Source organism: Phyllopteryx taeniolatus, chromosome 4 (genome assembly GCF_024500385.1).
Source record: "Phyllopteryx taeniolatus isolate TA_2022b chromosome 4, UOR_Ptae_1.2, whole genome shotgun sequence".
Taxonomy (NCBI): Eukaryota; Metazoa; Chordata; class Actinopteri; order Syngnathiformes; family Syngnathidae; genus Phyllopteryx; species Phyllopteryx taeniolatus.
Genome location: NC_084505.1, coordinates 30530741 through 30544968, shown reverse-complemented (window position 1 = coordinate 30544968; position 14228 = coordinate 30530741). Strand labels below are relative to the sequence as shown.

The 14228-nt window shown below is 41.6% G+C and overlaps 1 protein-coding gene across 2 annotated transcripts in view; it reads right to left on the bottom strand.

Annotated features, from left to right (window-relative positions):
• The window catches only part of rhbdl3 (rhomboid, veinlet-like 3 (Drosophila)), a 45583-nt gene extending 31848 nt beyond the window's left edge, over window positions 1–13735 (bottom strand). Inside the window, exons 1-3 of one of the 2 annotated variants that reach the window (XM_061771593.1) lie at window positions 13075–13735; window positions 12501–12891; window positions 9944–9967 (exon numbers count right to left, since the gene is read on the bottom strand). In XM_061771593.1, coding sequence (XP_061627577.1) covers window positions 9944–9967; window positions 12501–12620 — 144 coding nt within the window. In that variant the 5' untranslated portion in view covers window positions 12621–12891; window positions 13075–13735. The remainder of the gene's footprint in view (window positions 1–9943; window positions 9968–12500; window positions 12892–13074) is intronic. The other variant, XM_061771594.1, reaches the window with a different exon arrangement.
• Between the last annotated feature and the right edge of the window lie 493 nt (window positions 13736–14228).

The window sequence follows — 14228 nt, the reverse complement described above, 5'->3', positions numbered from 1 at the left end:
CAGAAAATGGAGGTTCTGAACTTTGGATGCCAGTTTGTCTTTGTCTTTGCTTTAATGGAGGTGTTGACTGAAGTTCCACTTCTTCAGACAGCAAACTCCATGAGTGCATTCTATTTTGCCCCGATTGCTAATCAACAATTAATTCTCTATACTCAAATCAAATTTGTAATGAACAATTAACCAATTACCAATCAATTATTATGGCCATTCCTGGTTCATATCAAGTCAAAATCATATACTGTATTGTGTACTATACTGTGGGTCCTCCGTATCAGCTACTTCAGCACTTTGGCACCGCTGTCGGATTTTGGCAGCCGCGTCCTGTAAGATGATACAGGAACGGAAAACAAAAGGTCGGGCCGCCATGACTAAGCGCTGTCGCTCACCTTGGACGTGCTGATACCGCCGGGCCGCGGCGGACCCGCGTGCGATCAGCGAGCTTTACCGCAGCAGTTAAGCAAAGCTATAGTGATTTATTTGCCGTCTAATGGGGCTAAAGGGCGAACTTGGAAAAGCAGAGATAGTGTCGGTCAACAAATTGGCTTGTAATAACAAATCATTGGCGACTGTGGCTCACTTGTCTTCGGGGTCGATATAATGGTGGGGATGCTGGGGGTTGACATTTTAGACATCAAGGATTTTTGTTATTGTAGCGCAGGGGTCACCAACATGGCAACCCCTCAAGGAAAGCATGAGGAGAACGTGGACACGTTTACAGTTGTCCATTTAAACTAACCACAGTGGCTTAAAATACATATAAACAGCTTTTAATTTTTATGATACACTTATGACTGAAGTGTAATTTCATTACAATTTTTTATGCGTCATGTCCAAGAAGACCTGATTATCTTCAGGTATAGCGGAATATACATACAGCATATAGCGAAGTGTCATAGATTTCTTCCAATAAATGAGTGAATCTCCAAAAATTTGAATCTCATTTGAAAACAAACTATTTCAGTAGTTCAATTCAAAAAAGTAAACATAGATTCTCGACACAGAGTGAAATATTTCACTATTTTTGTATATATAATTTGGTAATTATAGCTTAAAGCTAATGAAAAATACAATACTCATTTTCAAGAAATTTGAATAGTACATAAGGATTAATCAGAATTATTTTTCCATTTAGGAATATTTTAGGACTAATTTCCTGTGTTTAATGAATTGCTATAATATATGAGTTTCATTTTCACTTTTTCCCAACTGAAATAAATCAGTGCAATATTTTCATTTTTTGAGATGCACCTGCAAACATATACAGTACTATTGCAGAATCTCTGTATTGTGATACTATCGTCATTGTCTGCATAATTTGGTAGCGCAGGCTACTCTTTGATTCCCACCACTAGTCTTAACAGTGTCCAGTTTGACAACTTTTAAGTGACAAGATAAAGACAAAATAAGTAGAAAACCTCATTTGCTGTTTCTGTACATGGCATGTCACTGCTTCCAGCCATGCAAAACGAATTCAAGCATCTGAGGTCAATCTTTTTCCGGATCAATAAGAGCTATTTTCCCATTTTCTGATTAGTCACAATTTCAATAAACAGCGCCTTTGGGCCCTCTGATCGTGAAAGTGGGACGTGTGCATGGAAGCCACTTGTGTGCTCCATCTGAGCAATGTTCAGTGCATTGAGCACTGGTGTCAAACTGGTGGCCCGGGGGCCAGATCCGGCCCCCCACGTAATTTTGTGTGGCTCGCGAGAGTGTCCATCGACTTTGTGTTTCTTGCTAAAATACCAATATTCCAAATTGGGTTCACTTTTAAAAATATTGAGATATTGCAAGCATTTTTATTTTTTTTTACCAACCCTACTTTTAAAATAAAATTGATTCATACTGTAGTTGAACAAACTGTTTTTACTGGCATAGAGGATTCTGACAAAGGTCTTGTTGTCACATGATATCATGGCTCTATGACAGAGCCAAAACTCCTCTGCCAAAAGAAACAAGAAGGACGTTGTGCCAAGAAACAAAGCCTGCACACAAAACATTTACAGGCATCATGTAAATACAAACGCCAAGACACGATATGTTCTTATGTTTGCAGATTATGTCGTTTATAGGTAATATCCTTCTCGTTCAAAGGAATTAAATGCCTACCATAAAATGTAAACAAACACAAAGTCTTTTATGATTCGAGTGACGTGCCAGTGAGGCAGTTTGCTGGAAGGCAGCCTGATGGACAGATGAGCACAACACAAAGCAATCAGAAAAGCCCACAAATGTTTTCGATAGCGTATCTGGCATTGTAAATCTAACAAAGATGTGTAAATGTGGAGGGTCCGGTAGCTATCTGCTTCGGTTTAAGGTGACTGTCGGTGTTCCATCTGCCTCGCTAGACTAAACTTCCTTCCCTCACATTGCACACTCGGTGGAACGTTCACTAATGGGCCGCAAACGAGGCAGTTAACGTGCGCGCTCACACACACACAAACACATTATTGTTGGTGACTGTTGGGGATTGTTGGTGACAAGGTACGTTCAAGTTCAAATGTGAGTTTATTGTTGCCAGTTCTAGCAGTGTATCCTCAAATGTTACAACATTGATGAATCTGCTCGACCGATGAGAGGCCAGCAGTGGTTTAAAATCAACCGAATCAACCAAATACTCAGTTACTACACTTGGAACCCTGCCTGACGAGGTACAAGAAATAAAAAAAAAATTGGGATACCCTGCTTCAAGTCGCTGGAGTAAAATGTCAAATTGGCAGTCTGCGGTCCATGTGTGGTGTTGTATGTGTTCGCTTTCGCTTGTGCGGCTCCATGCGGACCTTCGAAGACTTTGAACCTTTGCTAAACAAACATGCACTGACAACGTTGTCAACAGATGTGGAACGATGCCCAGTGGGAATGTATTACAGTTCCAGCAATGTGAACAGTGAATGGACCAACGCGTGCATTGTCTTTTGGCCCAAACTCAAACCACTTGACAATCTGTAACTTTAAACTTCATCACCATTAATGTGTCCAAAATGGTTGAAAATAGCTGAAACAGTATCATCAATAAACTCAAGCGATTGTAACTCAAGGATGAAAGAAGCCAATAATGTACATTATTTAAAAAAAAAAATAACAATAAAGCACATTGCTGTGTTATCTTATTTCTGGAAATAATTAACATAACATTTTGTTTTACAAACTGCTCCAGTGACATTGACGCTAACTAATGTGTGGTGCCCTGGTCCACTAAATGTCATAGACCACTGGGAGTGTCGGTATTCCTGGGTTGGCATGGCAATGGCGGAGTTGCTACTCCAGTGTCAACCTCAACATGGTTTCAAAGCAGTTGTTTTCTGGTCAAATTATTACATATTATTTACTGGTCACCAGTCCATCGCAGAGCCCATATAGACAACAAGCATTCACACTCACATTCATACCAATGTACAATTTTGAGTCTTCAATCCACCTAACAAGTGAAGAAACCGGAAACCCAAGCAAGCACGCCGAGAACATGCAAGCGCCACACGGGAAGGTCGGAGTCGAGATTCGAAGCCACAACCTCAGATCTGTTAGGCAGACGTGCTACCCACTAGACCACCGTGCTTCCCCCTTTTTGCCCATCTCAAGTAAGATAAATTTTAGAAAGAGATCAGACATCAACACACTGAGAAGCATACACTTGCTTTCATCACAAGCCACCTCCAACCCTCCTTGTTTTGACCTCGTAATTTATCATGAGAACACTGGTCCAGTATTTATATAGGGATAAAGCATAAGACGTTCAAGCTACTGCACCTAGCGCAACGTTTCAATTTCATGCCGCCACTGCTGTGAGTTGCAACTGTGAAGCCAATTACCGCCGATCTGGCACATCGTCTTTTTCCCATTTAACGATCAACAGGCGCAGCGGCTATTTTTACCTCAGCATAAAAGCGGAAACGGTTTTCACACTCCGCCAGCTGGAACTCGGCCTTTCAGTATGGAAATCTATTTAGGGCCCTGTGGAGGAGCAGCAGCAGAGAACAACGAGCTCGGATTAAATCTTTCAATTAAATAGTTTGAAATGCTGTCTGTTGTTGTTTTTTAATACCATGCGGGTAATTTGCAGCTTCTCCATTGGGATCTCAATCATTCTGGGAATTTTGGATGAGCGGGTCACCAGAGTGTGACCTCGCCATCTGTGCACACGTCAATGGCAATCATGCTGAGAAGCATATCAGCGTGACACAGATGACATGGATGAAGAGGAAACGTGTTCATTGGGAAGAGCAGCAAATGTGAAAGTTGCTGGGCGAGGGAAAAGCATCGCTTGACAACACGGTTGATATTGTTGCACTCCAGCCCTGTAGGTGGCAGTAAAGCGTATTAAAAAGTGTGTAGCAACTGCCACGCACAATGGCATCTGTTGGATCTAGTGGCCCACTGCCCAATTTGGCAGCAATGCAAATTGACTGTAACAGCAAAAAAGTGAAAATAGAGTGCTCACTTCAAATATTTATCTGGATCGCCTTCAATCAAATTAAAATAGGTTCTGCCTTTGTACAAGACACCGTAATGCTAATAACTAACAAATGGTCGTCAAAACATAACTGCCAGACTTACATAATGCAGGTTTAGTGGAGGTTAACAAAATCAAATCTTCTCATTAAAGTGAAGAATCAGCCAACCGCTGACTCAAAGAGCAAATCTAGAAAAAAAAAAAAAAAAAAGTGAAAGAAATTGTGGAAATTGTATATGTGCTGGTTTGTCTGTCCGTGTGTTAGTTCCTGGTTCATAGAAAATGATGTAAAACATGAGGAATAAATGAAGCCCCATTTATTAAATGGCCAGAATGGAAAGACAATTGGGAAATGAGTAATTTGTGTTTGTTTTTTCGATAGTTTGTTCATTAGGAAGCTTCTTTATAAAAGTTCATGAAGTTGTTGCAGACTGATTAGATGGATGGTTCCACTTCCATTTGTATTTTGGGGCGAGCGGAATGGTTCCGTCGTGACTCAAACGATTGAACAAGAAAAACTGATTGATCCACATTTTCATTCTGAGTAGATTTTATGACTTCTTTCTCTTTCTTTATGGCTGATAGTTATTGCATACTCCTGATAACAAACCAATTAACTCTATCAATCCAAAGCTTTACCAGTAACCCAAAACAAACTGCATGACCTGTACTTGTTCTTGTGAGAACAGACTCCCTTCAATATGGACTCTCCTAGAAGGTCTCAACTCACGCTCAGAGGCTTTTTTTTCTCTCTCAGTCATCAAGCAAGAAAAGCCATTTCGTGGAAAACACGCAGCCATGTGAAAGTGTTTAATCACTAAGCTTGTGTGGGTGCATGCCTGGGGCATTTCCAACACTGCATGGTGGCTGTCAACACGAAGGCAACTGTGCAACACACACACAGAGTCTCCTCTCTCTCACACACACGTTTTTGTCAAACAATAATCCTAATTCCAAGGCTCCACCTGGATCTATTGCAAGTCTACATTAACAGCGGGAACACAGGTTACGTCTGCCACTCCCATTGCTTTTAACACATTCACTGCCATTGACGTCTTTAGAAGTTAAACATCCATGTTAACTGGGAAGGTTGGCAGTGAATGAGTTAATGAGCGTGCCTGTGCAGAGGCAACTTGTACGAGATCACTTGTAGTGTCAAGTCGCAAAGGGACTCCATTAGCGATTCTTCCCTCACAATAGGATAGCAGAACCGTTTCACGTGGTGGTGTGATCTAAACAACCTTAATACGGTTTATCAGATAAAATCCAGGACGTGAGCTATGGTCCATCCTTAAATCCCCAGAAATCCCCACAAAAACAACATGATACAGCACTTTATTGACGACAACTAGGTCGGACCTACGTACGTATAATGGGCACGCCACAAAAGAGGTCTTCTTTTTCGCATTGATGCATAACATACAGAAAAATAGAAGTACGGCCATTTCATTTTTATTGATGTTATGGTCTAACAACTGTTTATTATTAAATATAATGGGGTATTTGTGGGTTTATTGTTTCTAGGCTTTTTATAACAGTTTGTCTGAGGTTTTCTTTGTTTTTAGGATTGCATGTTTGGCTGAATTAAATGCTCACCTCTGTCTGTGATCAGCTCATGTTCAAACTTCCAACATGCAGAGGTTAGCACATAAAGTAACAAAATCCTCCTCTGGGAAACAGAAAGAGAGGGTGAAGTGGAACACAAACAGCACAACACAGCACATAAGATTCCAGAATCAGTGATTCTGAAAACCCATCTATTTATATGTGCAGTCAGTAAAAAAAATAAAAAATAAAAATAAAAATGATATTACAGTATGTAAGGGGAAGATTTTGCTTTAAACAAAGAAGCTGGAGCACTGGAAAAAACTAAACAAAGAGGATTCAGTCTTGCCTCTGCCGCATAAACAAACCAGACAGGAATGTGCTCTCCATCTGACACACTGGGGACATCGGAATTGATTGAACATCTTATTCTAAATAAATAGATCTATCTTGAAGGTCAATTGTAGCATGTGGCAAGTTTGTTCGATTTAAAGACCAATGGAGTTGGAAATACATTAATTTATTGTACTCTGAAATGATTGGCTTTTACTGCATTTGTTTTAGACTACAGTACGCATTCCAGTTGGTCAACGCCAATGATCCATTGAAGTACACTGAAGCCTTGAGCCAAGGTCAAACTAAGGAAAATAAAGCTGCAAGCAGAAACACATGGGCCCTCGCACACCCTTTTTCGTTTCAAATCTTCAAAATGATCATCAAACATTCCAACATGCTCTGGCTAAATTAAATGCCGTAGGAAAAAAAAAGGTTGTTAGTTTACCTTCTTCCGATTAGGGCTCATTTTTGTGGTTTTAGTGGAAATTACAAGCTCTGGAATTTGCGCAAAATGTCTGCGTCAAAACAAAACTGGTAGACTTTTCTGTCTAATTTTGGCCATGGGTCAATACGACTTTTTCGTGCATTCTCTTATGATAGATAGCTCCACCCAATTTTGTGAATTTTGTTTTGATCAGTCTGATGGGTGTCTGGGCCAAACACTTTTTAAAAACTTTCCAGAGGCCGCTAGTGTGGGGGGGTCGTGTGTTGATGACCCTAAAATACACATTGAGGTCCCCAAAAGGAATCCAACAGGGCCTTCACACCACTTGGTGCTTGGGTCACTTTGAACCATGAAGTGTAAATGAAATCCAGCCTAAATGTATACTTCTGACTGGTCAGCAATATAAAATTAGAGTCGATCTCTGTCTCTAAAAGACCTGACATCATGAAAACTGCTATTTGACAAATGTTGCACTATGTTGGTTGTCATTTTAACTTTAGTAATGCAACACCATACCAGAAACGGTTGGTACTAAAACAGAGTAAGATAAGAAGACTTTGCACTCAAACTTGTAATGGAGCATATATAATAAAAAATAAAAATAAAAATAAAAACACCATCATGCTTGAATCAGAAAAATTTGAATGTTGTAATACATGAATTGTTAGATTTTTCTAATGTGAAAGTCCCCCATCCCAACAGACTCAAAGCCAGGCTTTTGGATCTCTGTTGCAGAGAGGCCATCGATGGGCCAAATCAGGACTACAAGGAGTGCACAAGGACATTTTACAAAATGAAAAATTGGAGACTTACATGGCCTGCCTCTGGAAGTGAAATGTATTTTGAATTTTATTGTATGATTTAAGAAAGAAATACTGTATGTAAGAACACAAACACATAAAATAATGTGAAAAAGTCTTTGTTTCTCACAGTGAGGGGCACGGCATACGCATGCGCGCGAGTGATCGGAATATACCAACCCTGCTTAATTTGAGCCAGGAAAAACCCTGTAGCTGTCATGGTCTGTGTTTTGGTTTGGGTTGTGTTTAGTTTTGTTCCATGTTTTCCTGTGTTCCATGTTTGTCGTGTGCTCATTAGGTTGTTGTGTCCACCTGTTGTCGTCTATTTTGTGTCGACCAATCAGCTCTCTCCAGCCACTCGTGTCTTGTCCAGGTGTTCCTCGTTGTCTCGTCAATTTGTTTGTATTTAGTTCCCTGGGTTCTTTCAGTCCTTGTCGGTTCATTGTCGTTGTCACATGTCTTGCCATGTCATAGTCGCCAGTTGTTTTATCATTGTGATTAAATATTATTATTTTGAGATTCCCGCACTCCTGCCTTGCCTCCCTGCTTCCCTGCAATTGGGTCCACCATGTTCTTGCCTTGCGTTCCTCGCCGTCGCCCTAACCATGTTCATGACAGTAGCATTGTGTCAACTTTGATCAAACTCCTTCCTGTTCGTCTTATCTGGCCTCACTGGCACAATTGAGACACGAGGCAAGCGGCCTGTGTCGCTTCAGAGATGCCGGCGAGGACGGCGCCACACCAGGGTCACCCGCTCCCCCCCCCCCCCCCTTTGACAAATGAAGCAAGTCACTGCGAGACAAAAGGGTAGCCGGGTTGAATAAAAGAGCGACGGCGCATTTGTAAACGACACGCCGCCAGACCGGGCGTCGACCTCGCCATTTGGACACTTTTTTCACACTGACACTTATGTCAAAGGCACATAAAGGAAGACTTAAGACTTCTTGTGTACTCATGGAGTATCAACACACCCACACACAAGGGAACCCCACCATCGTCTTTGCCTTTCCTGTAATCCCATGTGACCTCACGTCTGAGTGAGGCCGAGTCTCACACGGGCCTCTGACTCACACCTTTAAATCCCATGTGCACACACACACACACACTTAAATTCATGCATACAATTTCCTCTCAGGGAGAGTATGAGGCCCCAGGACAGGCAGGTGCCAGGGCAGCCGCCTAGGGTGAGCTAGGACTGTTTGTGTGCATGTTTGTGTGTGTGTGTGTGTGCGGTAATAGGGGTCCGTCCGCCGTCTGTCAGCCCAACCTGCTCCTCGCATCAGCTGGTCTGTGTTCCCCTCTCTTGAGATTATTACCAAACTGGCATGGCCGATGCGTGCGTGTCACCCTATTTGCATTATCGGGGTCAATGACGAAAACACACACACATAATTCGCCACAGTGTGTGTGTTTCCCCCGCTACTGCTCACTGCAGGAGTTTGCTTTGACTAAAGTCAAAGCACCGGTTCCACTTTTTAGCGAGCCAGCAGGCTTTTAAAGAAGGATTTAAATCGAGCAGCATGATGCACAATTTTAATCTAAAAATACATTTGCCTAATGAGACTCAATGAAAAGGGAGCAAGAGCGAGCTGAGACCTAAACACATTTGAGAAAGAAGTCAACCGACACCGCTTGGCGAACAGAAATGTCTTGCAGCTCTGCGGTATACGTATAGTGGAACCTCTCAAGATTTTGACTTAACTTCGAATTTTATGGCTGCAACACTGCCCCCATCTTTTTTGGAACGTGTTGCAGCCATAAAACTCTTAAGTTAATGATTATTTGCTAAAAACAGTTTATCAGTTTGAACATTAAATATCTTGTCTTTGTGGTGTATTCAATTAAATATAGGTTAAACATGATTTGCAAATCATTGTATTCTGTTTTTATTTATGTTTAACACAACGTCCCAACTTCATTGGAATTGGGGTTGTACATAATGAACAAGGAGACTGTCTTTTAAGGAGACTGGATTGTGATATTATCTTTATCATTGGTAAAATATAGTGATTACGTGGTATCGTGAGTTACTATGCAATTACAGACTATTTCCATTTCCTATCCACAAGCTGGTTTGAAATCAGAACAAATCGAAGGTTGAACAGCATCCCCGAACAAATGATGTTCCACCTTAGAGGTTCACACAAACGTACCATTTGGAAAATATAACACCAGTTATTTACAGTCCAAACATGTGCTATTTGTTTATGCGCATTCAATCTGAATGTCTGATGACTTTAAATCAACACACTGCTGACCTTCATCAGCTAAAATAAACGTGTTGCTCCATGCAGATAACACAGAGGTCAGACACAGGATGAACGCCAACACGTGATGCAAACAAGAGTTGAGCCATCTCGCAGCACATACCTTGTCAAAGAGCTCCTTCCATTTCTGGGAAAAGAGAAGGGGAAAGAGGGAATTTAGACGTGAGGCTCGAGTACCTGTTTGGAAAGGATGATACTAAAAATACTATCCTAAACATGCTGTGCGCACTGGGCTATTACCTAATCATCGTGTTCGCTGAGCTGCAGCCAAACATAATATGAGAGCGCATCACAACAAGGAGCTGCTCTCATTTGGGCGAGTATTGCCTCCAACTTCTAAAATTAAATGGCGTCACCCCTTCAGTTGTTTTGGAACACATTTGACTCTTTGAAATCCACTGTGCGATCACATTCAAAGCAAATTTGAACTCAAACTGTGAATAAAGAACGTGACGCCCAAGATTTTGGAGCATGTCGCAGGGAATATTTTAGTTGTTCATACATCTGGAACAGGGTGGGCAAAGTAGAGAATTGCCAACAAAACATATTGATAAGATGACTTATACGGAATTATTCGGAAAATCGTTGATCATTCTCAACACATTTTTTTATACAGTTCAGATTTTTACCCCAATATGGTTTGAATAACTGTAAAACGTGTCTTACAGTAGGGCTGGAATGGTAGGGTTTTTTTCTTTTTTTTGGCATGCTCTGCACCATACAATTAACGCGCACTTTTTATTCTTTTACAAGTAAATTCTTTTGTATGCACTTATTCAAGAGTCAGAGCTTTAGAGACATTTTTACTTTTATATTTTACAACATACACTTTTTTTATGCCCAATATGCACAAAAGACCCCTCTACATCAGGGGTCCCCAAACATTTTCCCGTGAGGGCCACATAACTTTTCCCTTCTCTGATGGTGATCAGTTTGTCGCAGGTGTGGCTAAACATAAACATTTATTGTTTTCCAGAAAGCAACACATAACCAAATATTAATAACCCTTCACAGAAAAAAAGTCAGGAAGTACGTACAAATGTATTCTGCTGAACTAACAATCCACCTTTTAGCTTTGAGAGTTTGTCTGCTCGCATTTGGCCTGCCAAGCTTTCATATTTGTCTTTGTGACGTGATTCATAGTGTCGGCGCAAATTGTATTCTTTGAATACCGCCACCGCCTCTCGACAGATGAGACAAATAATAATAATCGTTTGTTCACTGCAAGTTAAATACCATGCATTTAAAATATTTTTTTCTCTTTCCTAACCTTTTCACCATTATTCTGTTCTATTTGATAGGTGGTGAGTCTAGGATTTTTTTTTACAGGAGGGGGGGTTCAGATAGGGGAACAGACTGCAGAAGGGTGGAATTAGAATGTCACGTTCTATTCGTGTATTCGTCTCGATCGCGTGACCAGACTGAAAAAAAAAAATCATAATGCATCTCTGGTATTGTTCAGGGGGCCGGGCCAAATGTGGAGGTGGGCCCCATCCGGCCCGCGGGCCGTAGTTTGGGGACCTCTGCTCTACATTCTCGTGACAGTGAATAACTATCTGCTTTTAGCATTTGTTAAAGATAATGGAAATCATGTCGCAATTAGTAATGTGTCCTCTCTTGCAGCCGGAATCTCAGTGGAAGGCCAGCAAAGCTATAGGAGGAGAAACTGTTGGATATTTCTGACAGTATGCCGCAGAGCCCACCATCATCTAGTGCTGCACAATTAACCAAACTTTAATCCTTATCACCATTTTTGGCTGCCACAGTTAAATTAACCTGGTCAGCGGCGATATTTACATGTAAGATGGGGGGTCTGCTGTGTATCTTAATCAAGCACTTTCTCAACCAGTAGTCAGCCAACCAGCAGGGGGCGGAAGCACGGTAAGGCTTGATTAAGCCGCCGAAATAACAAGCGAGCGCACCGTGCGGCGGGGGGCGAAAGTCGCTCGCTGGACTGATGAGAGCGAGTCACGTTGAGAGAATAAATTACAGCAATAATTGGACATGAGGAGCATCATGGGATCAACATCCGTTGCCTGGACGTGTTTCGAACTCAGGGCAAAAGACGAAACACTATAATAGCATATTTAGCGAGTTACCCATTGGTACATTTTTTATTTAAAGGGTATTTTTTAATTACTTATTTATTCTAAAATGATACATTTATTTTAATGTTTAACTTTCACTGAAAACTGTTGATTTTTTTGTTTGTTTGTGTTGAAAAATATAGATTTTTTCCCAAATATGATGAATAATTGTGATGAATAATCATGAGCAAAACAATCGCATTATCGTTATTAAAGTTACAATATTTATCTTGGAACCACTCACAAGGCCATCAGGACAAAATTAAAGCTCTCGTAAAGCATACAAAATAATGGTGGTCCAACTACTGAAAGCAACTGATAATGAAAAGCGCAGCATTAATTAACCGAGTCTATTTCAAGCTAGCAACAGATTGCCGTGATTAGAAAGAAAACTGGTCAATTTCAACATTATCATTGTCATAGCTGTATTTCTTTTATTCTTGATTGAAACGTGTATGTTAATAAAAACAAAATCTATATAAGTGCAGAGTGACTTTGTGAACAGCCAGAATTAAAGAGCCAATGAGCGCGTGCCAATACTTTTGTGCACGTGCAAAGTTGGCGCCGACTCACGTCTTCGGGAGCCACGGGAAGAACGTCGGTGCTCTCCAACACTTCGATCTCCTCTCCCTCCGCGTTGGCCGCCACCGCCGGGGAGGAGGTGACCGGCAGCTCCCGGTTGCCTCCCGCCATCCTCTCCGGTCAGCCGCGGTTCCTCACCGACGACTCCGCATGGCTTTCGCCCCCGCCCGCCCGCTGTGGCTCCTTCCTCGGCGTCACTTTCACTTGACCGCCATCGTCGTGAGGTGAGTTCAAGTGACGGGAGAAAACATCAGACAAGAGGCTACTTCCACATCCGCTGGAGGAAGTTGACACAGCCGCGGTAGAGAAAGCGGGATAGTCCTGCTTAGGAGAGGCGGGCAAGTGTCCAAGTTTAGGATGCTGCGCAACAGCAGCGAGGAGTCTGGAAGAAAAAAAAAAGAAAAATTACATCATCGAATACAGCTCCGAATCCCAGGTCACACTAATTGAGTTCAGCATTCAGTACAACCATTTTTACCAGGTTGATTGCGCAAACACTCAGTCAAGCTCCTTTTTTTTTTTTTGTTTGTTTTTTTTTTTTTTTTTTTAAAGTGCGTCACAATACCTTTGTTACGTGTTTGGCCGCTTGGAGGGTCTGCTTTCTCCACCTTGTGCGGGTCCCACGAGGGGTGACTGTGAGAGGTTGTCTGCTACCCAGGCGTCCTCCTCCGACGTCGGCTGGTTTCTTTCCGGGATGCTCCGGAGCTCCGCACACGAAGGAAGAAGGGGAGGGAATCGGAATGGGGAATCGGGATTGGGGGCTTTCCCCTCACCACCCTTCTTCCATCAGCTGACTGTCACTCACACTCACACATTACACGCTCACTTGAAGTCAACTGGCCCTTTTGTTGCTGTTCAATGTTGTTGTATTGTGAATTAAATAGCATAATAGTGTGGTTTTTTTTTCTATATTGGGAGAAAATGGCTATCTTACGACTTATCAAAACTACAATACAGTACTCTTCCGGGAGTCTTACTAACTCCTGCATTTCCTATTTGCCTTCCACAAATGATGTTATCAAGCAGTGTTGACTGAGCAAATGCAAACATTTTATATGGCTGTCACAAAAAGTACCTTCTGCCATCTAGTGGAAGACCATTTGATTGTTGTGTCTGTCACTATACGCCACTGGCATAGATAGATGACCAAACATTTGTAGTAAATGCAGTGCCGGCTCAAACATAAATGGGGCCCCAAATACAATTTCACCCCCCCCCCCCCCTTTTTTCCTTCAATATGTTTAATGCGAGAAAAAGATACAATTGACAACATTTTGTTGTCATTGTTCAGATTATTATTTAATAAATACTGATTGTATTTGCCAAAAACATTCGTGTGTTCATCCCACATCCATAGCGTCACTCTATGTTATGAAGTAATTCTAAAATATACGTTTACAGCGTTAAATTGCATATACTGTATAATCCTCCTTTAGAAGCTCAAAGGTAAGGAGGGGCCATCCTTGTAAATTCCAGGTTATTTAGGGGGTTTTAAATTACCCTCAGGTGTGCTGCACCCAAAAAAGTAAATGATCGGAAGTGTTGACTGTTCAGACAAGCACCCATATATTAACTGGAGACATCCCATACTCATAATAGTGGGGTGGAAACGCACGTCTGCCTGTGGGGGTTGCACGGAAGATGGGCTCAGCAATGTGTATGTTCATCAACACCGGCATAGTGACACCACATCCTAGTTCTAGCTGTAAAAAAAAAAAC